At 48.4% G+C, this 26,835-nt stretch overlaps 1 protein-coding gene across 1 annotated transcript in view; it reads left to right on the plus strand.

Moving 5' to 3' along the window:
• Window positions 1-1,814: 1,814 nt before the first annotated feature.
• Window positions 1,815-26,835, plus strand: part of LOC140389070 (uncharacterized) — a 108,321-nt gene continuing 83,300 nt past the window's right edge. Inside the window, exons 1-4 of the mRNA XM_072473230.1 lie at window positions 1,815-2,234; window positions 3,751-5,183; window positions 10,485-10,641; window positions 10,732-11,407. Of these exons, the coding sequence (XP_072329331.1) occupies window positions 4,338-5,183; window positions 10,485-10,641; window positions 10,732-11,407 (1,679 nt within the window). The 5' untranslated portion in view covers window positions 1,815-2,234; window positions 3,751-4,337. The remainder of the gene's footprint in view (window positions 2,235-3,750; window positions 5,184-10,484; window positions 10,642-10,731; window positions 11,408-26,835) is intronic.

The raw sequence follows: 26,835 nt of genomic DNA on the forward strand, positions 1-26,835 counted from the left end.
GGCTTTTGGCATGCTGGTCTTCATCAGAGAATTGAGTATAGAGGTTGGGAAGTTATGTTGCAGTTGTACAGGATGTTAGTGAGGCTGTATCTGGAGTATTGTGTTCAGTTTTGGTTGCCTTGATAGAGGAAAGATGTTATTAAACTGGAGAGAGTGCATTAGAGATTTACAAGGATGTTGCCAGGTCTCAAGGGACTGAGTTATAGGGAGATATAGGGAGACAGGCGAGGACCTTTTTCTTTGGAGCGTTGGAGACTGAGGGGTGATCTTATAGAGGTGTATAAGATCATGAGAGGCATGGTTAGGGTGAATGCGCTCAGTCTTTTTTCCAGGGTTGGGAATCAAGAACTGGAGGGCATAGGTTTAAGTTAAGAGGAGAAAGAATTAACAGGAATCTGAGGAGAAACCTTTTTACACAGAGGGTGATACGTACGTGGAATGAGCTGCCAGAGAAGTGAGGCAGGGACATTGACAACATTTAAAAGGCATTTGGACAGATACATGGATAGGAAGGGTTTAGAGGGATATGGACCAAATGCAGGCAAATGGGGTTTGCTTAGATGGGCTTTTGGTTGGTACAGATCAGTTTAGGCCGAAGGGCCTGGCTCCGTGCTGCATATTCTATGATTCTATGTAAGTGGAATGGAAGCCAAGAGGAGATCAGCCATGATCGTATTGAATGGCGAAGCGGGCTTGAAGGGCTGAATTGCCTACTTCTGCTCCTAGTTCTTATGTTCTTACGAAACTCCTTGACAAATATGTAACAACCACAAGCGCAGAGGTTGTGGTCGAGAGTTTACAGTGGTTTGTGTTGGTTTTGTCAGAGTAAGCCGATTGGAATTGATAGTATCAGAAATTTTCAATATAAGTATAAATTAAACTTTTGTGATCTTTAACACAGGTTTATTAAATATTACCCAAAAAACTGGTACCAACCACAGAAACTGCCACGGTCCCAGGTGGGAATAATGACAGTGGTGAGTTTCTGCCAATTGCGCCTGTTTGAGGTGTCTCTTCAAATTATACTCAGGGTTTTTGGGTGTTCAGCTCCAACTGTCTGGAGAGGTGAATGGACCAGGACATCCTGGAAAACAACTAGAAGGGCTGAATGAGGTTCAGAAATTGAAGCTTAGGAAAACTGAACCTCCAGAGCACACATCCCCAGGGCTTGGCAGGGCTGTAAGATATCAAACCCTGGAGTATCTACTCACACAATAAGCCCCAGCACAATCCCTGAGTCACCGCTCTCCTCCCAGTATAGGAGACAATTCCCGAACATTGGGTCAATCTCCCATCTCTGGAGCTCTCTCTCTCTCTCCTGTGCATGTGGTGATCCCACCACTCTACGCCATTGCTGCCCAGGATGCTGTGGGTTATACTCTTCTGATCTGCTGTCAAACACATCCGAGACCACATATCGCACACTGATGTTGTCGGTTTGAAAGCCTCCGAGGATGAAGGATGCTGTTCCCACACTAGAAATCTCTGTCAGACATTTACCAGGGGAACTGAGACAGCAGCTGCAATAAGTGAGGTTTTATGAAATGAAATGAATGAAAATCACTTATTGTCATAAGTAGGCGTCAAATGAAGTTACTGTGAAAAGCCCCTAGTCGCCACATTCCAGCACCTGTTCGGGGAGGCTGTTGCGGGAATTGAACCGTGCTGCTGGCCTGCCTTGGTCTGCTTTCAAAGCCAGTGATTTAGCCCAGTGTGCTAAACAGCCCCAATTCTATTCAGATGGGACAATGACAAGTTTAAATCCCCACCTGAGCTGCTGCTCAAAGTCTTCTCCGTTTTCCCCGGTCAGTTTCCCAAACTTCAGGAAACTCCTGTTCCTGCAGAAATATTTGGATTGGCTGTGAGAGACGTCAATCAGAGAGCCCACCCACTCTGCCCATTCTCTCCTCTTCCTCTACCACAGCTGCTTCACTTCCTGTAGGGACTCCAAACCAAGTCAGGAGATGGTGAGTGAAGGAGCAGAATTTAGAAGAATTACATTGCACAATATCCACACTAATGTTCAGGCAGTCTGACTATCCTGTGGGCAATCAGGTGTGCAAATGCCCCTTATGCTGTGTGACAAGATCCAGCTCAGAGACCTGTTTACTCGGTGCTTTGTGCTGAGCTGTGTGATTGGCTGTGTGTTGGAGAGTGAGGGTGTTTATTGGAAGCATTTCCCTTCTGATTTACAGGCTGAGTTTTGTTAATGGGCCATTGCTGAATATGAGACGGTGAGGTGTAATTCTACATATGTATTCAAATGTATTTTACTGTCTTCTTAAAAACATTTATTTGCAGGCCTCGGCCATTCCCAAAAGCCAGGGCTTGGATTTGATAATTTTCACCAGTGCTGTCGTTATTATTATGGGCCAGGGTTTAGAGAACCCCAAAGTGTATCATGGAGTTCACCTGACCCACAACTTTTAATAGATTTTGGATACGGGGAACACAAGGGCCTACTCAGCAGGTGTGATGCAACAGAGATATAAAGTACTTTTAAAAACAAAACAATGTTTATTATATGAATCCAGTTAACATTTTTATAAACACACAGTAAACATCTTAGCAACTATCAACTCAAATACTCCCCCCAAAGAATACAGTCCTCTATAAGTAACCCTTAATCTTTCCTAGCAACATCCATAAGACAAATACCTTCTTTAATAAAGACATCAGGTTTAAATTCTCTAACGAGAGCAGTTATCACTTTTAAATTAGCAAGTGATCTGAAGATATTCTTTACATGAAGAAAGAGATCAAAATTACACTTTGTTTGGCTGGATGCAGCTCCAACTCTGAAAATGAACCTAAACACACACTGTAGCTGCCAGCTCAAAAACGAAAGTAAAAACCGACAGACAGCCCAGCTCCACCCACACTCTGACATCACTGAAGCTATTTGATAAACACCCAATTCTTAAAGGTACATCCACTACAGCTATTTGATAAACACCCATTTCTTAAAGGTACTCTCACATGACACGATCCAGTGTCCCTACCGGAAACAGAGGACGTGTGACAGACAAGTGATGAGAATGAAAGATCTTGGGCTGGATTCTCCATTTGGGAGACTAGGTGTTGACGCCAGAGGAGCATGTGCGGACTTTCACAACCAAAAAATCAGTTCAAAACCCTCACCAATTCTGGTACTGGTGAGGGGCTCGGACTGGTGCTGAGTGAAACTCCAATGGACTGCACCGAAAATGGCCAGGTCCCGGGCCGCACATGCGCACGGCTGACACCTGCACCGGTCATGTCGTACAACATGGCATCGGCTGTGCACGTACCCAACCCGCCAACTGCGACCCCACAGCCCACTTCCTGGCCACCCCCTCCAACCCTTGCAGAAACCTCCCCCAGTCAGCGGCACGGATCCCAGCCGAATGTGGCGGCGCCGGACACTGTCCGGGGCTTCTGACCGGCGCGGGCCACACATGACCTGCGCCGTCGGGAATTCGGCCCATCGGGGGCGGAGCGTCGCGGTGGGCCAGCCAATGACACGCCAACACCATTGAAATGGTGCGCAGTGTGTATCATGATGATGGCGTTTTGGAGGGGGCGGAGCATGGCAGACCCACGTCAAATTGGTGCCGGCCCCGATTCTGCAGTCGGCATCCATTCTCCGCCTGATCGCTGATCATGACTTCGGCGTTGGGCTAGGGAGAATCCAGCCTTTTATATCTGATCCCCACCCAGCAAAGAGGGAGAGGAGTTGAAGAAATCATGTTTCCTTTTTCTGTTTTACAGAAGGATTGTACTGTACGACACCAGAGAATACAGAGAGGATAGACACCACAGATAGATCCTGACCATCATCCGAGGAACAGCTGCACAACTGTGGGAAGACATTCAGTCACTTCACAGCCTTGCTCAACTCAGAGAAGATTGTGCCTGAAACCATCATCTAGAAATCAGTAGGGCTTCGACATATCGTCAGATCTGAACCAACCTTTCCGAAGGTTCAGCTGTGGATGATCGTTCAGGGTGAGGCTGGGAAGAAGTGTGAGTGGACTCCAAGTGTGGTCGAGGAGCTTCAATCATTCATCGAGCCTCATGAACCTCTGACTCATTCCTCACAGTGGAAGTCTGTTCCAGTGTGAGGTGTATGAGGAAGGTTTCACAGGTTCATAAGATCTTCGAAAGTACATTTGTTACACCTACTGTTAGCGCAAGGGCAGCTATGAAGAAGGGTAACGATTCAGTTGTGATATTTATGATGAAGGATTTGTGAATTCTACGAAGCTCCTGAGGCACCAGATGATTCACACAGTGGGAGGAACTCTTCATAGAGCCATAGAATCCCTACACTGCAGAAGTAGGCCATCAGGAGCAAGATGTGCGACAAATCATTCTCGGGGCCATTGGCCCTCCGTCAACACCAATGCAATCACACAGGGAGGAAATCCATTAACTGTGGGATGTGCGACAAGTCTTCCTCAGCGTCTTCGACCCTCCGTCAACACGAGCACCTTCACACAGGAAAGAAACCATTCACGTGCAAAATATGTGACAAATCATTCTCATCGTCATCAACTCTCCGTAAACACCAACGTATGCATACTGGTGAGAAACCCTTCACGTGTGAGGTGTGTGACAAATCATTCTCATGGTCATCAAGCCTCAGTGAACACAAACGTCTTCACACAGGGGAGAGACCCTTCAGATGTGATGTTTGTAAGATGACTTTCAACCATAATTCCCATCTTGTATCACACCAGAGGAGTCACACAGGGGAGAAACCTTTCACATGTGAGGTGTGTGACAAATCCTTCGCGTGGTCATCGAGCCTGCGTGAACACAAACGTCGTCACACTGGGGAGCAAGAGAAACATTTCAAGTGTGACGTCTGTGATATGACTTTCAACCGAAATTCCCATCTCCTATCGCACCAGAGGATTCACACCGGCGAGAAACCCTTCATATGTGAGGTGTGTGACAAATCATTCTCGGAATCATCGAACCTCCGTCAGCACCTACGCACTCACACAGGAGAGAAACCCTTCAAATGTGATTTTTGTAAGAGAGCTTTCAACCAATCCTCTCATCTTCTATCACATCGGAGAAGTCACACAGGGGAGAAACCCTTCACATGTGAGATGTGTGACAAATCATTTGCGTTGTCATCGACCCTCCGTAATCACCAACGCGTTCACACTGGGGCGAAACTGTTCCCATGCAAGGTATGACAATTTATTCTCTGACTCATTGGCTTGTTGTGTACACTGACATATTCACATGCACGGTGTGTGACAAAACATTTCCTGAGTCACTTTCCCTCTGCACACAGCAACACAGGAGACAAACCATTCACATGTCTGGTATGTAACAAATCATTCTTGGACTAATCAACCTGATACACGATCAATGACTACTAAAGCGAGGTTGTAGTCCAACTGAAGGCTTTAATAAGCTAGATGTTTCTCCCAGCAGATCAGGTACAGAAAGAAGGCTGCTGGGGCGGCACAGGCTCTTATACCCCGCCTTGCAGGGCGGAGCTACCATACTGCTTGACCAATAGGAAACATACAATATCTACCAATGGTGTTCCAGCATTACCAGGTACCGTAATACCTCTACACAGACTACCGCATTCACACCCCTGTTAAAAATATAGTCCAGCGGGGGTGGTGGCTTGATATTACAACATGGTAACGTGGTAGAAGTTATAGTTATGGAGGTACCGTAATACCTCAGTACAGCGTTTTGTCTTATTGTCGTAACTGTTTACAATTTCACAATTAACTATATACACTTTAAAACAAAGCAATCAGTCGATCGGGGGCCCTGGTCGTCCTCTGTGATCGTCGAAGCTCTGGTGGTGACACAGGTGGAGGCTCGGGCGTCTGTGACTCCGGGAGCATGGCCTCGATCTCTGTGGCAGCTTCAACATCCCTAGACGGCGCTGGTGGGGAAGCCGGTTGACCTGGGAAGGGAGCGTCTGCGGGGTGCGTCGGTGGGCGGGGTGGGGGGGGGGGCGGAAGGGCGGAAGAACCGATCCTCCTGGGAAGGGGGCGGCTGTAAGGTGCACCGGTGGGAGGGAGGGTGGACTGGTGGTTGGGGTGTGCGTGGGGATCCGGCGACGCCAGGTCTCGTAGGGAGACCGGATCTTGCCGTCCATTGGGGTACTGGGGGTTAGCGTGGAGAAGATGGACCCTCTCGACCAACGGGTCCGACTTGTGTGCCCGCACGTGTTTTCGGAGCAGGATGGGTCCGGGAGCTGCCAGCCAGGTTGGGAGCGAGGTACCAGAGGAGGACATCCTGGGGAAGATTAGACGTTCGTGAGGTGTTTGGTTGGTTGTGGTACAAAGCAGTGACCAGATGGAGTGGAGAGCATCCGGGAGGACTTCCTGCCAGCGGGAGACTGGGAGATTCCTGGACCGTAGGGCCAGTAGGACGGTCTTCCAGACCGTTCTGTTCTCCCTCTCTCCCTGTCCGTTACCCTGGGGGTTGTAACTGGTCGTCCTGCTCGAGGCGATGCCCTTGCTGAGCAGGAATTGACGCAGTTCGTCGCTCATAAAGGAGGACCCTCTATCACTATGTATGTACGTGGGGAACCCGAACAGCGTAAAGATGCTATGGAGTGCCTTGATGACAGTGATTGCAGTCATGTCGGGGCAGGGGATGGCGAATGGGAACCGGGAGTACTCGTCAATCACGTTCAGGAAGTACGTGTTGCCATCGGTGGAGGGGAGGGGGCCTTTGAAGTCCATACTGAGGCGTTCAAAGGGACAGGAAGCCTTTATCAGGTGCGCTTTCTCTGGCCTGTCGAAGTGCGGTTTGCACTCCGTGCATATTTGGCAATCCCTGGTGACTGTCCTGACCTCCTCGTTGGAGTAGGGCAGGTTGCGGGTCTTGATAAAGTGGAAGAAGCGAGTGACCCCCGCGTGGCAGAGGTCCTCGTGGAGGGCTCGGAGGCGGTCCACTTATGCGTTGGCACATGTGCCGCGGGACAGGGCATCAGGAGGCTCGTTTAGCTTCCCGGGATTATACAAGATCTCGTAGTTATAGGTGGAGAGTTTGATCCTCCACCGCAAGATCTTATCGTTTTTTATCTTGCCCCGCTGTGCATTATCGAACATGAAGGCGACCGACCGTTGGTCAGTGAGGAGTGTGAATCTCCTGCCTCCAATGTCGCACAGCTTCTACTATGGCCTGGCCTCCTTTTCGACTGAGGAGTGGCGGATTTCGGAAGCATGGAGGGTAAGTGAGAAGAAGGCCACGGGTCTGCCCGCTTGGTTGATGGTGGCCGTCCGAGCTACGTCAGACGCGTCGCTCTCGACCTGGAAGGGGAGGGACTCGTCGATGGCGTGCATCGTGGCCTTTGCAATGTCTGCTTTGATGCGACTGAAGGACTGGCGGGCCTCTATCGACAGGGGGAAAATCTGTGGATTGGATCAGGGGACGGGCCTTGTCCGCATAGTTGGGGACCCACTGGGCATAGTAAGAGAAAAACCCTAGGCAGCGCTTCAGGGCCTTGGAGCAGTGAGGGAGGGGGAATTCCATAAGGGGGCGCATGCGTTCAGGGTCGGGGCCTATAACTCCATTTCGCACTACGTAGCTGAGGATGGCTAGGCGGTCGGTGCTAAACACGCATTTATCCTTGTTATACGTAAGGTTAAGGATCTTTGCGGTCTGGAGGAATTTTCGGAGGTTGGTGTCATGGTCCTCCTGGTCGTGGCCGCAGATGGTGACATTATCGAGATACGGGAATGTTGCCCATAAACCGTACCGGTCTATCTCGCGCTGGAAGACCAAGACCCCGTTAGTGACACCGAAGGGAACCCTTAAGAAGTGGTAGAGCTGCCCATCTGCCTCGAAGGCAGTGTACTTTCGGTCACTAGTGTGGATGGGGAGCTGGTGGTTGGCGGACTTAAGATCCACCGTGGAGAAGACCTTGTAATGCGCGCTCCTGTTTACCAGGTCAGATATGCGGGTGAGAGGGTACGCGTCCAGCTGCGTAAACCTGTTGATGGTCTGACTGTAGTCGATGACCATCCTATGCTTCTCCCTGGTCTTTACCACCACTACTTGAGCTCTCCAGGGACTGTTGCTAGCTTCAATGACTCCTCCCCTCAGTAGCCATTGGACCTCTGACCTAATAAAGATCCGATCCTGGGCACTGTACCGTCTGCTCCTGGTGGCGACGGGTTTGCAATCCGGGGTGAGGTTCGCAAACAGGGAAGGCGGATCGACCTTGAGGGTCGTGAGGCTGCTGAATTTGAAAGTTAGACTTTGGAGGTTGCACTGGAAGTCTAACCCTAGGAGTGTGGCCGCGCAGAGGTGGGGAAGGACGTAGAGCCGGTAATTTTTAAACTCCCTTCCCAGGACCGTGAGGTTTGCTACACAAAACCCCTTTATCTCTACTGAGTGGGAACCGGAGGCCAGGGAGATTTTTTGATTAACAGGGTGGACGAGGAGAGAACAGCGCCTTACCGTGTCGGGGTGTATGAAGCTGTCCGTGCTCCCAGAGTCGATTAAGCAGGACGTCTCGTGCCTGTTGATTAGTACCGTTGTTGTTGCAGTTGAGAGTGTTCGAGGCTGGGACTGGTCCAGGGTCACCGACGCTAATCGCGGCAGCAGTTGAATGTTCTCTTCGGGCGCTATGTGGTCAGCCGAGCTGGGGTCCTGGGAGTCCATCCAAGATGGCGGCGCCCATTGGTTGCACATGGCTGGGGGTGCACAAAATGGCGGCGCCCATCCATCACCCGTGGCCTCCGCGGGACAAGATGGCGGCGCCCGCAGGCAGCACGTGGCCCTGGAGGAGGAAGATGGCGGCACCCGCTGGCCGCACGGGGACCGTGGAGAGGATTTTAGTGGCGGTCCGCATTCGCCACCGGAGAACGCAGCGACCGCCCGGGCCTGGCATACCGCCACGAAGTGGCCCTTTTTACCGCATCCCTTGCCGGTGGATGCGCGGGCCGGATAGCGCTGCCGGGGGTGCTTGGCCTGCCCGCAAAAATAGCAGCGGGGCCCCCCGGGGTTGCCAGGCCGTTTTGCAGCACAAGCTTGTGGGGGGATGGGCAATGTCTCAGGGTCGGCCGCGGGGGGGTTCCACGCTGCCCAGGGGGCTGCCGCGCGGTCGGGGATGTAAGCGCGGGCGTTTCGGGAGGCCACATCCAGGGAGCTGGCAAGGGCCCGTGCCTCCTTGAGGCCTCGGGTGTCTTTCTCCAGCAATCACTGGCGGATTTGGGAGGACAGCATACCTACAACGAAAGCGTCCCGGATCAAAAGTTCTGTGTGGTCCCTTGCAGAAACTTGCGGGCAGCTGCAGTTTCTCCCCAACACCAGGAGCGCACAGTAGAATTCTTCTAGCGAGTCCCCAAGGATTTGTCGCCTCGTCGCTAGCAGATGTCAGGCGTAGACCTGGTTTACCAAGCGAATATAATGTCCTTTTAGCAGTTCCATTGCTGCATCGAAGTCGTCCGCGTCCTCAATGAGGGTGTAAATTTCTGGGCTCACCCTTGCAGGACTTGCAATTTATGTTCTCCCATGGGTGTGTTTTCGGCCATTCCGAGATATCAGTTAAAACACGCCAGCCAGTGCTTGAAGGTTCCTGCTGAGTTTGCCGCATGGGGGCTGAGTTGCAGACACTCCTGCTTGATGCGGAGCTCCTTCCTTTTAAATCTAGCTTATTAAATTGATACACGATCAATGACTACTAAAGCGAGGTTGTAGTCCAACTGAAGGCTTTAATAAGCTAGATGTTTCCCCCCAGCAGCTCAGGTACAGAAAGGCTGCTGGGGCGGCACGGGCTCTTATACCCCGCCTTGCAGGCAGAGCTACCATACAGCTTGACCAATAGGAAACATACAATATCTACCAATGGTGTTCAAGCATTACCAGGTACTGTAATACCTCTACACAAACTACCACACAACCATCTGCACGCACTGGTGAAAAGCCATTCATATGCGAGGTGTGCGACAAATCATTCTCATGGTCATCAGACCTCCACAAACACTAGTGCATTCATACTGTGGCTCACCTGCTTCCCTTACACTGAGAGCTGTCTGTGTTGTTTATCCTCCAATGCTCACACAAGGGCACTGTCTGTCTCAGCAGTGTCTGTTTCCAACCTCTCCCACCATCAGTCCATTTGTTTCAAGGTGAATTTAACCTTTGACCAGATCTCCAAACATCATCAGAAGAAGACATCAATCTGTATAGAAGCTGCTGCTGATGCACAATTCACCCTGCGATGTACAAGAGGACAATATCTGAATGTTAAATATATATGTATGTTAATTTTTCAAATTTTAAATTGTAGTTTTTGAGTTGAAAATACAGAAAGACCATAAGATTTTCACAAGTTTTATGAGGTTTTGTAAAATGCAGTTGCCTTGGCAATGGCTCTGACTTTGTTGTAAGATTGTTTTCTAATCAGAAGTTTCCCTGGGTGCAGGCTGAAAACCAGCACGTGGAAAATGTGTCACAAGACAGTACAGCAAACTCTGGACCATAATTTCTTTTTCTTCTTTTAGGTAAAGCTGACCCATAACACGCAGGAGCACTCAGTGACTGGAGGGCAAGTTCCATACATCCAGGAGCTGACGGGACAGGAGGAGTTCACGAAGAAGCTGCTTGGCCTCTCCAACCCCACGATAACCAATGGCGGATCAGATATGGGGATGAGCAAAGGTGATGTCAGCAGCTGAGTGTTTAAACCATCAGGAGGAGAATTAATTTATGTGAAAAAAGATAATAATTGTGATTTTCTTCCTCCGACAGATACACAGCTGTCCATGGACACATCAGATGGTGATAGAGGAGAGTTGGCAGCAGCATGTGAGATTCCTGAAAGGGCTGATGAGGAAGGGAGGGAGGTGAATACCTCACAGCAATGTGGCGTGGCAGCTACAGCGGAGGACGGAGAGGAGTGTCAGGAACAAAAGATGTCTGATTTGGAGGGTAGTGTTGGTGAGTTCAAGTTAAATATTATGGTTTGTGTGAAGGAGGAAGCCTGTGATGCTCTGGCTGCTGTGGCGGAGGAAGGGCACTCAGAACCTTCTGGAGGTGAGGAACCTGCGGCTTTGGGAGCAGAAGCTCCGCCATCTCCACAAGCAGACGGACAACATCAGGCCCATGCTGCTGGTGAAGAAAATGAAGATGATCTGAAACTTATTGAGTGCTTTCGTCTGGAACAGGTTCAAAGTACAGAGAGCTTTCAGGCCACTTCTAACTTACTTCAGAAAGTTTTGACTGAATTTAAGACGGATGTTAGCCAGAATCTACAAAGAAACAATGAGATTCTTCAACATCATCTACAAAGAAACAATAAAATTCTTCAGCAGCAGAATGAGGTTCTTTGTCAGCTTCTGCAAAGAAGCAATGAAACTATGAATGTAATGAGGCAGATTCTGTCTCAGATTGTAGTGTGGTCCTGCAGAATCAATGAGAAAGGGGGGTAATATTTCAAGATAGTTCAGAGAATTATTTACATACTGATTAAGGAAGTCAGGCTTTGGATGCTCTGAATGTTTTGTTTCAAAGGGAGAAGTGTTTTCCGTACTCGTCTAACAAATAAGTAAGCAAATTAAAATTTTGGGAGATATACGAACAGATCAATCATTTATGGTAGCTGATGATACAATCTGTATTTGAGTTTTTACGAAGGAAAAAGTATTGGTAAGAGATATTAATAGAAGCGATGAACCTCTTTGTTTAAAGTTAATTTAATCTTTAAGAAGTAATTTTGTAAATTGAATTATTACAGTGGGAAATATTTCTAAATTACAAATTGGAGGAATAGATTTCATCTGAGGTAACAATTTGGCTTGGGAGAGTCATGTGATAACTGCATTGCAACAGACAGTTGATCACGATGAGCTTATAATTTTGAAAACTATATGGGGAAAAATTAGACACTTATTGCAGATAATAAGCAATGAAGAAAAACCTGCTTAACATAGAAAATCAGCTGTCACATATGAAAGTGGAGATTGTGAATAAAAAAAGAAAACGGATGAGAATAATTGAAAATCAGTCATGAAAAGTGGAACATTTGACTTAGGAGTTGAACTACCCGAAGGATAAACTTATAAAAGCAAACTTAACAATGGTTGACCTTCAGTTAAAATCTGGTGAGCTTCAAGCATCAGAAGTATTTATGAAGTATCATGGAAAATACCTTGAACAAGAAAAGGAGGTTCTGATACATCAGAATAATTGGTTGAATCCAGAGTTAAAAGGCAAAACTAATGAACTGTTAAAACTTTATCGTGAGAGGAACAAGGAGATTTTTGAACTTTAAAACAAAATGAAGGAAAAGAAAAAGTTGGATGGTGTGGTATGGTATGGTTGTTCCTGTGACTAAAAATTCATTGCTGAATAGTGATAGAGCTGAGCAAAGAATTGACGCAAGTAATCATTAATATATTGACTACATCAAAGTCAATAATGGACAATGAAAAAGGCAACTGAAGCACCTGAAAAATTGAAATTACAAATTGTCAACCAGAAGTATTGAAATTGCAAAGTGATCTTTCTGAGCCAATGACCAAAGACACTGATTTAAAAAGGCTGGTTGGTGTTACTACACAAGTAGTCGCAGTTGGGAGAAAGGAAAGTGAACAGTTTGCAAAAGACCAATCGAAATCTCCTGGGAACTGGACTGAGCTCATTCAGAAATTGTGCAAAAAAGTTCAAAGATTAGAATGAATTATGAAACTTCAGAGAAAGGAAGTTATTGACATTGCTCAAATGGAATTGAAAAGAACTTGTTTGAAATGGGACTGTGTTGCTCGTTTTAACCTTAGTCTATTTGCTCTGTTTATGGTCACCTTTGCTCATGAGTCGCCAGGTATCTTTATGATACCGCCACGTGGTTCAAGTTCAGGTTATGATTAATAACACAGCACACCGCTTAGTAAGGATTAAAACAACGGTCATTTATTATATACAACAAGAATATTAATACCCTAATACTACTTTCTATATAATAAACCTATCATTACTGGCCAATACTTAGCTTAGGAAGAGCCCACCAGGTCAGGGAAACGAATGGCTTATCCAATCAAATCTGGCCCGCGGGATTCAAAAGGCTGCTACAGGTCGGTGGCTAGGTGTCTCTACCGGGTAGCGATCATTGGATTCAACTTACTGCTGCTGGTGGCTGGTCTTGCGAAGGTCTCGAGCAGGTGAAGATGAGAGAGAGCGATCTGAACTTGGACCTTTACTTTTATAGGGCCCAGGGGCTTCCCGCCTCCCGGGGCGGCCCTTGACCCTGAGTCCCAGGTGATTGGATTCTGTCCCCAGTCTCTGGGGTCGATGTGTCCAATGGTGAGGCGATTCCTCGATCGGAGGTTGGTCGCTCACCTGTCTTTGTTTCGGCCACTGCAGGCGGCGACAGGTCTGGCCCGGTATTCAATTGCTAATATGTTGCAATTGTTCCCGGGGATAGCCGATTTAGCTGTGGATGTCTGAGTAGATTAGGTGTAAACAGTCCTGAATGAAACTGCGGATACTTGGGTTGATGGGCTGTTGATAGCCCTGAGTATCGATCTGGGCTACGTTCCCAGAGCTGAATATGCAAACCTGTCTGCAGCTGCCTGCTTGTGTCTTCTTGGCTGCTTTTCCCAGCAGTCTTTCGGGTTAGCCATTTTAAACTGGGTTTTGGCCAGATTAATCGGAACGCAGCCATTTTACATGGCTACATTCCCGCCTTGTGATCCTAACGCGAAGCGTGAAGGATCACATAAATTTTGTCCTCTTCGTTTCCCGAGTGGGGGGGGGGCGGGGGGGCACCTCCCACATGGCCACTACTCTGACCCTAGCTATGCACAAAAATTTATCTAAACAATTCTTGAGGGCGCGATGTCAGGCAGAGGCATGTGTCTGGGAAAAAATAAACTGGGAACCTCTAATTTTACCTAAACAATTCTTCAAACTTAACAGTCTTATCTCTCTGTACAATGACAATTACAACATATAATATATTCTTTCCTGGCTTGGCAGTCAAGCTCAGGATCATACATTTCCACACATTCTCTTTTTATTTACAGGAAAAACCGCCAGTGCATGTTTTATTATTATATATGGCGGGGGTCTGGGGTCTGGTTGTAGCCGAATATCGGGGATTGGATCCGATAGACCGGGGTTCGAGCGCGGTACGCTCTCCTTTTCCACTTGCGGAGGCGCATGGTCTGTACTGCACAACTGAGTATAGCCAATGCCAACAGTGCCTCAATGATGTATGATAGGGAGTACCAAGTTATGAACTTGGCACACCAGGATAATGCAGCGTGGCTGGTGACTGGGCCCTCGGTACTACGGGGCAGTGAAGCGTTAACAGCAGGGGGGTTTGGAGTAATGGGGTCCTCGTTCCCGCGCAACAAAAAGTCCATCATAAATATGTTGAGCACGAAGAAAGGAGTCCTCATGGCTGTCTTCTTTCTTTTCCTTTTCCTGTTTGCTGGTTTTCTCCGGACTTGGAGCTTCTGGAGTTCTGTAAGACAAGCGTAGTGTGTGTAAATACTTCGGTTTAATATCTGGTGTGTTAGTGTGTCTGTCCTTCTTGGGGCCAATTAAACCCTTATAATTGGTCACAGAATGTGACTCTTCCCCCCCCCCCCCCCCCATTTTTTTTCCAGAACAAATGGTTGGACACGGCACACTTCCCAATGGTGGACCAGTGCTAACTTTATCATCCAAATGCTCTAGGATGTAAATAGCATGTGGCAGCAACCCAAAGGTTGCCTAAATAAAATAAAACGTTTTTTTGAAAGTAAAGTTCGAATGAGGTGTGTGTGGGCCGCGACGGGTACGATTTGGGTGGAGTCCCCGGGTAGGACGGCTACCAATACCGTATCTTCCCTACCCGAGCGTTTTTGACCAACGGGGGGGTCCCCAGGCAGGGCGGGTCTCACGCCGTTTCTCCACTGCCTGAGCGACCAAAGAACGGACAAGAATGTAGTCATCATGGTGGGGTTACTGTTCTGATTATACCATCCAATCAGAAGAGCAGCTACGATCGGGCGTCTGGTCTGGTGGGCCTCTGAGGCAAGGCCTCAGAGGTTTCGGCAGAATGGGCGTGTGGCCACGGTGGGTGTCAGTGGGAAAAGTTAAAAAGTTCAGGTGAATGGGTGTGGGGCGGTGAGAAAATTCTCCTGTAGGACGAATAACATTTTTTTTTAAAAATATATTTTATTGAAATTTTTCATTCACAATTTTTTCCCCTTACACATCAAACATAAAGAAAATTTAACAGTACAAGTAACATGATAACTACAATCTAATAAAGAGTACCTAACTAACATGGTAAACTAACCAATTAACATAAAATGAAACTTTCCCCTCCCCCTCCCTCCCCTCCCTCCAGTTCGCCCACCAGCTCCTCCCCCTCTTCTCTCATCTCTCGGTATATCTCTGACACCTTCCCTCCCCGACCCACACCCCCGAGAGCATTCTATCCTGGATCCCCTGTGTCGGGAGCAATGGGAATTCCCTCACCTGTTGTCTTGTGAACGCCCTCACCTGCATATACCTAAAGAAATTTCCCCGGGGCAGCTTATACTTTTCATCCAACGCTCCCAAGCTCGCAAACGTCCCGTCTATAAATAAATCTCCCACCCTCCTAATTCCCAACTGGTGCCAGCTCTGGAATCCTCCATCCATCCTCCCTGGGGCAAACCTATGGTTGTTCCTAATTGGGGACCCCACCAGGGCTCCCAGCACACCTCTCTGTCGCCTCCATTGCCCCCAGATATTTAATGTTGCCGCCACCACTGGGTTCGTGGTAAATTGTTTTGGTGAGAACGGTAGTGGCGCCGTCACCAGCGCCTTTAGACTCGTCCCTTTACAGGACTTTCTCTCTAGTCTTTTCCACGCCGCTCCCTCTCCCTCTATCATCCATTTACGGATCATCGCCACATTGGCGGCCCAGTAGTAGTCGCCCAAATTCGGCAGCACCAGTCCCCCTCTGTCTCTGCTACGTTGTAAGAACCACCTCCTTACCCTCGGAACTTTCCCTGCCCACACGAAGCTCGTGATGCTCCTGTCTATTTTTTTAAAGAAGGCCTTAGTGATCAGTATAGGGAGACATTGGAATACAAATAGGAACCTCGGGAGGACCATCATCTTAATTGCCTGCACTCTGCCCGCCAGTGACAGTGGCTGCATGTCCCACCTCTTGAAGTCCTCTTCCATTTGTTCCACCAGTCGTGTCAGATTAAGTCTGTGCAAGGTTCCCCAGCTCCTGGCTATCTGAATCCCCAGGTATCGAAAGTTTCTTTCCACTTTCCTTAAAGGCAGGCCATCTATCCCTCTACTCTGGTCCCCAGGGTGTATCACGAAAAGTTCACTCTTCCCCATGTTGAGCCTATATCCCGAGAAATCTCCGAACTCCCTCAATATCTGCATGACCTCTGTCATCCCCCCCATTGGGTCCGTCACATACAACAGTAGGTCATCCGCGTAGAGTGACACTCGGTGTTCTTCTCCCCCTCTAATCACCCCTCTCCATTTCCTGGAGTCTCTCAGCGCCATGGCCAGTGGTTCAATTGCCAACGCGAACAGTAATGGAGTTTGCGGGCATCCCTGTCTTGTTCCCCTGTATAGTCGGAAATACTCCGATCTTTGCCGACTCGTGACCACACTTGCCGTTGGGGCCCCATAGAGGAGTTTGACCCAGCTAACAAACCCGTCCCCGAACCCGAACCTCCTCAGCACCTCCCATAGATACTCCCACTCCACCCTATCAAATGCCTTCTCTGCATCCATTGCCGCCACTATCTCTGCCTCCCCCTCTACTGGGGGCATCATTATCACCCCTAATAGCCGTCGCACGTTGACATTTAGTTGTCTCCCCTTTACGAATCCTGTCTGGTCTTCGTGCACCACCCCCGGGACACAGTCCTCTATCCTCGATGCCAGCACCTTTGCTAGCAATTTGGCGTCCACATTTAGTAGTGAAATAGGCCTATAGGACCCGCACTGCAGCGGATCTTTATCCCGCTTCAAAATTAGTGATATCGTCGCCTCCGACATTGTCGGGGGTAGAGTCCCCCCTTCCCTGGCCTCGTTAAAAGTCCTCACCAACAGCGGGGCCAGCAAGTCCACATATTTTCTGTAAAATTCCACCGGGAACCCATCTGGTCCTGGGGCCTTCCCTGCCTGCATGTTCCCCAGCCCCTTGGTGATCTCGTCCACCCCAATTGGTGCCCCCAGGCCCTCCACCTCCTGCTCCTCCACCCTCGGGAACCCTAATTGGTCCAAAAACTGCCGCATCTCCTCTTTTCCCTCTGGGGGTTGGGACCTATAAAGTCTTTCGTAAAAGGTCTTAAACACCTCGTTTATCTTCCCTGCTCTCCGCACCGTAGCTCCCTTTTCGTCTCTAATTCCCCCTATCTCCCTCGCCGCTGTCCTCTTTCGCAGCTGATGGGCCAACAGGCGACTAGCCTTTTCCCCATATTCATATCTCATCCCCTGTGCCTTCCTCCACAGCACCTCCGCCCTCCTGGTGGTCAGAAGGTCGAACTCCGTCTGGAGTCGTCGTCTCTCCCTGTACAGTCCCTCCTCCGGGGTCTCCGCATATTCTTTGTCCACCCTTAAGATCTCCCCCAGTAATCTTTCCCTTTCCTTGGCCTCTGTTTTCCCTTTGTGGGCCCTGATGGAGATCAGCTCTCCTCTGACCACCGCCTTTAGTGCTTCCCATACCACTCCCACTCGGACCTCCCCGTCGTCATTGGCCTCCAGGTATCTCTCGATACATCCCCGCACCCTTCCACAGACTCCCTCATCCGCCAACAATCCCACATCTAATCGCCAGAATGCACGCTGCTCCCTCTCCTCTCCTAGTTCCAGGTCCACCCCAATGTGGGGCATGATCCGAGATAGCTATGGCTGAATACTCAGTTTCTTCCACCCTCGAGATCCAACGACCTTCCCAAAACAAAAAAAATCTATCCAGGAGTACACCTTATGGACATGGGAGAAGAAGGAGAACTCCCTGGCCTTCGGTCTAACAAATCGCCATGGATCCACTCCCCCCATTTGGTCCATAAACCCTTTAAGCACCTTGGCCGCTGCCGGCCTTCTTCCGGTCTTAGATCTGGATCTATCTAACCCTGGGTCCAGCACGGTGTTGAAGTCTCCCCCCATTATCAAGTTTCCTACCTACAGGTCCGGTATACGTCACAGCATCCGCTTCATGAATCCCGCATCATCCCAATTCGGGGCATATACGTTAACCAACACGACCTCCATTCCCTCCAGCCTGCCACTCACCATCACATATCTGCCTCCACTATCTGCTACAATGCTCCTTGCTTCGAATGATACCCGTTTCCCCACCAGTATGGCCACCCCTCTATTCTTTGCATCCAGCCCTGAATGGAACACCTGTCCCACCCATCCTTTCCTTAACCTAACTTGGTCCGCCACCTTTAGGTGCGTCTCCTGGAGCATAGCCATGTCTGCCCTCAGTCCTTTCAAGTGCGTGAACACTCGGGCCCTTTTAATCGGTCCATTTAGGCCTCTCACGTTCCACGTGATCAGCCGCACTGGGGGGCTACCTGCCCCCTTCCCGTGTCGACTAGCCATCACCCTCTCTAGGCCAGTCCCACGTCCCGATTCCACACTCCCACTCGTTCCCCAGGTGGCGCATTCCAGCCCCGACCACCCTTTCTTTAGACAGTTCCTCTTTGATTTCTGCAGCAGCAACCCAGTTATCCTCCCCCCCCACCGCTAGATCCCCATCTAGCGTGATTGTTCCCCCCATATTACTTCCGCAAGTCTGCTGACTTCAACTGACCCCGGCTTCTCCCGCTCACTCCTTGACCCCCCCCGTGTGGGGAACTCCCATCTACCTTGCGCCTATCTTCCCGCCATCACCTTTCTGGCGCGGGAACAAGGACAGTAGGCTCCATATTCTCTGTAGCTGTCTCGCCCCTTGTGGCGCAGCTCCCTCTCCCGCCCCACTCCCATTCCTCATCCTCCGCCTATGTCTCTTCTTTCCCCCCACCGGCGCCCACATTTCTTAGTGTCCCCCCACCTTCCCAATTTACATCTCTATATACATCGACAGTGACATTTCCCTCTAATATCAGTCCCTCAGTTCCGATCCAGTTTCTCGTCTTTAATAAAGGTCCATGCTTCTTCCGCCGTTTCGAAGTAGTGATGTCTCTCCTGGTACGTGACCCATAGTCGCGCCGGCTGCAGCATCCCAAACTTCACCGTCTTGTGTAACACCTCCTTGGCTCGATTAAAACTCGCCCTCCTTCTCGCCACCTCCGCACTCCAACCCTGGTACACCCGTACCACCGCATTCTCCCATCTACTACTCCGTACCTTTTTGGCCCATCTCAGAACCACTTCTCTATCATTAAAGCGGTGAAATCGCACGATTGTCGCCCTAGGTGGTTCTCCCGCCTTTGGTCTCCTCGCAGGGACCCGATGAGCCCCCTCCACTTCTAAGGGGCCCGAAGGGGCCTCAGCTCCCATCAGCGAGCTTAGCATCGTGCTCACGTAAGCCCCGCAGTCCGCTCCTTCCACTCCCTCAGGGAGACCCAGGATCCGAATGTTCTTCCTTCGTGCTCTGTTTTCTAGGGCCTCAATCCTTTCAATGCACTTTTTGTGGAGCGCCTCGTGCGTCTGTGTTTTGACCGCCAGGCCCAGGATCTCGTCTTCATTATCCGTCACCTTCTGCTCCACCACGCGGAGCTCTGTCTCCTGGGTCCTTTGTGCCTCCTTAAGCCCCTCAATTGCCTGTAGCATCGGGGTCAGCACCTCCTTCTTAAGTAGCTCCACACACCTTCTTAAGAATTCGTCTTGATCGGGCCCCCATGTCGCCTGGGCTTTCTCCGCCGCCATCTTGCTTCTTTTTTCCTCCTGTCCCTATCTTCGAGGATTCTTCGCGATGTAGCCGCCGTCGTCGATATTTTTCTCTTTCGTTGGGGAGGACTCCCTATTAACTCACCCCACACCGGGTTTCGTCCCGAAAAAATTCCCCATTGGGGCTCTTAAAAGAGCCCGAAAGTCCGTTTGAGCTGGAGCCGCCGAAACGTGCGGCTTAGCTGGGCATCGCCGCAACCGGAAGTCGGACGAATAACATTTAACAAACAGACAGACAACATAAAACATTTAACAAACAGACAAACAACATAAAAACATTCTGCAGGCTCCATCAGAAAGGACAACACTTTTCACCAAGTGTCTTCTTTAAATCATCATGTGGACACCTCAGTTCTCGGTCGCTACGGGCTCTGCCTTTTTCTTATCGAGAGTGCCTGTCGGTTGGGCACTCTGTGGTTTCTTAGGGCCATTGCATTCTCTAGCAAAATGCCCCAATTGTCCGCAATTGTAGCACTCTTGCGGTTTGGCTGGGGGGCTCTTTCCCTCGTTTACCCAGGCGGGGTTGTGCAGAGTGGTTCTTACTGCCTGCACATCTGCGGCGGCTTGGTTTTCCTCAGGTGTTCTAGTGGCTGCTTTACCGTGAGCCGCTTGTTCCCAAACGCGGGACAATCTCTTGACTACCCACTTCTCAGTATGAGCCTCCTCCGAGGGGTCATAATTGCTACAGGCATTCTGTCCTGCTTCCGTGGCATGGGAGATAAGGGTGCGGGTCCACTTGGCCATATTGTCTGGGGACAAGTGGGCGCGATCTACGTTGCCGAAAACGGCTTCAAAGTGAATCCACAAGCGTCCTGCGAACGCTGTGGGGTGTTCAGACTTTTTCTGTCTGCATTTATTTAGACCGTCTACGGGGTCGCCCCGGTTGTACCCGATCGCATCCAGCATCGCGGTATGCATTTCTGCAAGGGTGCCTCCCCCTACATTCTGTGGGTCGGGAAGGGCTGCTGCGACCGAGGGGTCTAAGCTGAGGACCGTGAGCTTTACCTGCTCTTTCTCATCCAGGCCGTACATGGTCGCCTGGTGTTTGACGGTGGCGAAGAAATGGTGGGAGTCTGAAGCGGGGAGGAACGGTGTGATTTTGGCACACGCGTCCCTTAATTGGGTCACTGTGAGGGGGTTGGAATATAAGAACTCCGCCTCGTCTGCTGTGGCGGTGCGGTGGGTTGTTACAGGGTTCATGGGAGCCTGTATTATCTGTTGTGTGGGGGGTGGGGTGCTTTCCTCCTTTGGGGTTTTCCTTGCGCACATGCTCCCTGAACATATCACTGCGCTGTCTCTTGCAATTCTTCCCAATCAGGGCCGTCTTCCTGTTCTAAACTTTCCCCAAAGGTTTCTTGAAATCCCTTTTGGACAGAAAGCAGTGCTTTCAAGTCTGCAACCTGCTTTCGGCACTTTGCATGGTCTAAAGTACTCTGCCTTTGTTCCGTTGTTGTGGCGTGGAGCGCTCTCAAGGCTGCCTTGAGATCACTGCACTGTTTCTGGAGCTTCTCTAACTGGTTTTCTGTTTCTTTCTTTACCAGGACTGCACGCTGCACGTCCTGATAAGCCTTCTCATACTGTGACTGGAAACTACTCAAGTGTGCCAGACAAGATTGGTGACCCCGTTTGGCGTCAGCCACCTCTTGGTCCTTTGCTGCTAATTTCCCCTTCAATTCCTGGTTCTCTTTCTCAAGTTCGCATATATCGGTTTTACTTATCCGATGTATGCCTTCTATTTCCTTGCGGAGCGTCCTGACGACCTCCTCTGTGCCTCGCAATTGTGCCAGACAGGACACAATTGCCATCGGCTTGCGTGCTTTTGCTAAACTCTTTCTGTGAATCTGACTCAGGTTCTTCCACCAAGTATGCCCTATACTTCCAGGACCTGAGTCGTTATTGCAGGAATCCTTCTACATGGGCCATCCTTTGCCCTGCAGAATTTTGCGGATTTCCACCTCCCAAACGGGACACTGTCCCGCTCCGACTGGTGCGACAGCAAAATCTTCGGGGTACATGAGGCGCTGCATCGCTTGCATTGCCTGCTTGGCTCTCGTATCTGCTCGGTACGTTCGAATTTGGAACAGGGGGCCAAGGTGGTGTGGTAGATGCGGGTACGGCTTGCGCTAATTTCCGAAATACCAACTGCCGATAGTTTTGACGCAACAAAAAAGCTATCAGTTTTGCCTTATAACCCTGTTAGTTACGCATGCATATACACACTTCCGAATTGTGAATTATTAACCAGAACCGCTTGAACACTTGTGGTTTTTTTGTTTTGTTTTGTTTCCGATTGGATTCTAATTCAAAATGTTGGGGTTCTCCCGGCGTGGTTTTCCACTTCTAAGTCGGGTCCCGGCGGAGTCGCCAATTATGTTGCTCGTTTTAACCTTAGTCTATTTGCTCTGTTTAGGCCACCTTTGCTCATGAGTCGCCAGGTATCTTTATGATACCGCCACGTGGTTCAAGTTCAGGTTATGATTAATAACACAGCACACCGCTTAGTAAGGATTAAAACAACGGTCATTTATTATATACAACAAGAATATTAATACCCTAATACTACTTTCTATATAATAAACCTATCACTACTGGCCAATACTTAGCTTAGGAAGAGCCCACCAGGTCAGGGAAATGAATGGCTTGTCCAATCAAATCTGGCCCACGGGATTCAAAAGGCTGCTACAGGTCGGTGGCTAGGTGTCTCTACTGGGTAGCGATCATTGGATTCAACTTACTGCTGCCGGTGGCTGGTCTTGCGAAGGTCTCGAGCAGGTGAAGATGAGAGAGAGCGATCTGAACTTGGACCTTTACTTTCATAGGGCCCAGGGGCTTCCCGCCTCCCGGGGCGGCCCTTGACCCTGAGTCCCAAGTGATTGGATTCTGTCCCCAGTCTCTGGGGTTGATGTGTCCAATGGTGAGGCGATTCCTCGATGGGGGGTTAGTTGCTCACCTGTCTTTGTTTCGGCCACTGCAGGCGCGACAGGTCTGGCCCGGTATTCAATTGCTAATATGTTGCAATTGTTCCCGGGGATAGCCGATTTAGCTGTGGATATCTGAGTAGATTAGGTGTAAACAGTCAAAGAACAAAGAACAAAGAAATGTACAGCACAGGAACAGGCCCTTCGGCCCTCCAAGCCCGTGCCGACCATACTGCCCGACTAAACTACAATCTTCTACACTTCCTAGAAGTCCTGAATGAAACTGCGGATACTTGGGTTGGTGGGCTGTTGATAGCCCTGAGTATCGATCTGGGCTACGTTCCCAGAGCTGAATATGCAAACCTGTCTGCAGCTGCCTGCTTGTGTCTTCTTGGCTGCTTTTCCGAGCAGTCTTTCGGGTTAGCCATTTTAAACTGGGTTTTGGCCAGATTAATCGGAACGCAGCCATTTTACATGGCTACAACTGGGACAAGCAACAAGTGGCTGGTTTAGCACAGTGGGCTAAATAGCTGGCTTGTAATGACGAACAAAACCAGCAGCGCTTGTTCAATTCCTGTACCGGCCTCCCCGAACAGGCGCCGGAATGTGGCGACTAGGGGCTTTTCACAGTAACTTTATTGAAGCCTACTTGTGACAATAAGCGATTATTATCACAAAAATTCAAAGAAAAAACAAAGCAAGAGTAATATGTAATAATAATCTTTATTAGTCACAAGAAGGCTTACATTAACACTGCAATGAAGTAACTGTGAAAATCCCCCAGTCGCCACACTACGGCACCTGTTTGGGTACATTGAAGGAGAATTCAGAATGTCTAATTCACCTAACAAGCACGACTTTCGGAACTTGTGGAAGGAAACCTGAGCACCCGGAGGAACCCATGCAGACACGGGGAGAACATGCAGACTCCGCCCAGACAGATCAAGTCTAATAATATTGTTAAAGTTTTTGTCTTTGTTTTGGTTAAATCATTGTAATTATGTATTATGAAATGTATAAATGTGAACTAAGGAAACTATTTGTATGATGTAATAAGTTATGTGATTAAATATTTGTGATGTTAAGTTTGGGTAAAGTGGAAGTAACACAAGTATCATTTATTTCTCAAAGGGGAAGGTGTTAGCAAACCAATGGGATTTTTATTTTAAGGGATTTACTTTTGTTCGGGTAAACATTAGAAGGTCTAGTTTTAGGTGGGTTTAATTTAATGTTTCTGTGCCTGGAAAGAGACTTATAGTTAGATTTTATGCTGGACCAAGGTGTTTGTATGTTTGGGGGTTGGTTTCCAGTTCAGCTGGGATTCTATTGTGTTTCGAGAGCGACAGCATGATAAATAAATATAGTTGCCTAGCAACAAGAGGCCCTTGCAGAGAGAGGGAGTGCTTTCTTTATTCTTTAGCATTAGCTGGAAGCCAGAGGCAGTTCATGACGGGCAGCCCGCGAGAACGTTTCTCTCAGCTTTGCTGTAAGAACAACCATATAATTAAGTAATGGTTAAGACAGCCAATGCCAGGAATCGGATGAGCAGCTAGTTAAGAAAAGTTTCCATGCAGTCTGAAGTTAAAGTAACAAAGTGGAATGGGAAGCAGAACAGGGTACTGTTCATTTCATATCACCGAACTGAGAAGGAATTGGATGGTGAGAATGCAAGAGAAAGGTTTCAATAATCCTAAAGTTTGCAATGTTTTACTACCACCTGTGAAACAAATTTGAAAATAATTGGGAAGAAAGTATTGGTTGGAAGTCAAAATTTATCTAACAGTGGAAGACAGTCAAGGCAAAGAACTCAGATTGTGTTGGTATCCTGAAATGGACTCATTGTTAAAAGTGGAGCAGAATGTAACTTGTAAAATCTAGACTGGATTCCGGAATGCAAATGCAAATGTATTTTGGGAGTGGAGTTTGGAAACTCTCATATGACAATCATGTGGGGGGTGGGGGGGATACTGAGGAGGTATACTAACTGTGTGCTAATGTGATAATCATAGCTTCAAATGTACTTTGTCATCTATTATTTTTTTTTATATCTATTTTTTTTATTGGGTTTTTGAACAAAGTATATTTACTGTTATGTACACAGAGTAAGATATATATAGAAGAGAAGGGCACACACAAACATACCACAAAAAAAAAGAAGAAATAAAATATAAAATAAAATAACTGGTAAGGTATTATGCACCAGCTCAACAGCAGCAACTCTGTACAATTGGCAAAATTATTTACAACACATAAGTAGGCATCTGTTTGTGGGGTGGGGAAACCGGGGAGGTAGATATACATTTGGGTGCCGGAGAAACAATTACAGAGGGCAATACGCGAATGGGTCTGGTGTTGGTGTTGTCACTTGCTTCTCCCAGACGGATTTCGCTGCCGTTGCCGTCTCGCGTTCACCTCCGCTTCAACCGTTCATCCTGTCTTTCGCCTGGATTTTCCTTGCTCTGTGTTCCTGTAGATGCCAAGTTTGTTATCGTTTCCCATGCCCTCGTTCCAGCAATCATTCCCCTGCCTCTCCCCCACCTCTCTGGTTCTCCTCGATTGTTCCCTGTATATTCACTCTTCCCCCCCTCACCCTTCTGCCTCCTTCCCCTCCTCCTGTGGTTCGCCTCTTAGGTTTACCTGTGTGTGTCCCTGTACCTGGTAATGCATTAACCCATTGGAACTGTAAACTCGTTGAAACTCAAAAACAGTTGTCAAAAGTGTCACAATGAACTGTCAGAGAGATCTGCCAAGCTCAAAAGACATTTAAAACTCCTGTCTTTTATTCTTGGAAGAAATCTTTTAGAGTGTTAAAATAATTGTCTTTGACTGTGTCTGTTGATGTAAGCTTCAGTGATTGACTAGGTTGGTACTGCAAGACAAATTTCACAACCAACCATTTCCACAGTTTGATTGTGACTACACGTGACTCCAGACCCACAGCAATGTGGTTGACTCTTAAATGACCGAGCAAACCATTGTTACAGACACCTGGTCATCCCTCACCAATTGCTCAGAGATTGAACCAGACATGTAACTTTTTAAAGTTGAAGAAAGTGCAGAAAGATCGATTCATTCTGGGAGTGATACGATAAGAAATACATTGGTTATTTTATAAACAAACTTTATTAAATCAAATGACGAAAGAAAACAATACTTAAACCTTTACTTCAATTCTAACACTAACAGATTACATGTAGTTTCTTAGCCTTAACACAATCAATTCCCATTAAACATTACTCCAAATCAGTGTTTTTCAATCTTTTTTGCCCGGGACCCATTTTTACCAACCATCCATCCTACGGGACTCACGCCAGCCAACCAACCATCATGACCCATGCCGTCCCATCTTCACGACCCACGCCAACCAAACTTTGAAACCCATGCTGACCGAACTTTGTGACTGACTTTTTTGCTTACCTTTAATGCGACTGGTGAGACTGCTTTGTCCTCAAGGTGTCACTGGCTTTGGCGTTCAATGTTACATTTCTGCTAAGGGATTTCAGCTGATGATTTAAGTTTTTGCTGCATTCTTTGAAAAAAATCAAATTCGCCAGTCTTGAAATACTTTTGAAGTTTTGAATGTTTAATCTTTCATTTGCCAGTAATTCCCTGCACATAACGCACATGGGCATTGAAACATGATTTGCATTGGCACAATTAATAAAGCCATACCTCAAAAAATCATCTTTATGGTGCTTTAGTTTTCAGCGCCTTAATGGGCTGTTCATCAGAGGCCCTGGAGCTCACACCAGCACTGCTTTGTCCTGCCATGGAGTCTCCTGAGAAGCTCTCTGCAGCAGATTCAGTTGTGAGATTCTGGACTGTTTGTTTCTGGTCCTCTCTTCCTTATTACACACTGATCAGCCTTCAGTTCTTCACACAGCCCTGTAACTTGCTTGCTGGCAGCTACAAAATGGAGGCACCTCTCCTTCAGGATTTTGCAGCCAAAGCACAGATCGCGTGACATCAGTGTACATGCTGGGTGCTTGACCTGCTCTCTCTCACCACCTCTAGTGTGAAGGTTCTGCCGTTTTTAATAAGAGATTTGGTCCTGGGACAGCACGCTGATGCAGGAGGCAGTACTAGG

This window comes from Scyliorhinus torazame, chromosome 14 (assembly GCF_047496885.1).
Source record: "Scyliorhinus torazame isolate Kashiwa2021f chromosome 14, sScyTor2.1, whole genome shotgun sequence".
Taxonomy (NCBI): domain Eukaryota; kingdom Metazoa; phylum Chordata; class Chondrichthyes; order Carcharhiniformes; family Scyliorhinidae; genus Scyliorhinus; species Scyliorhinus torazame.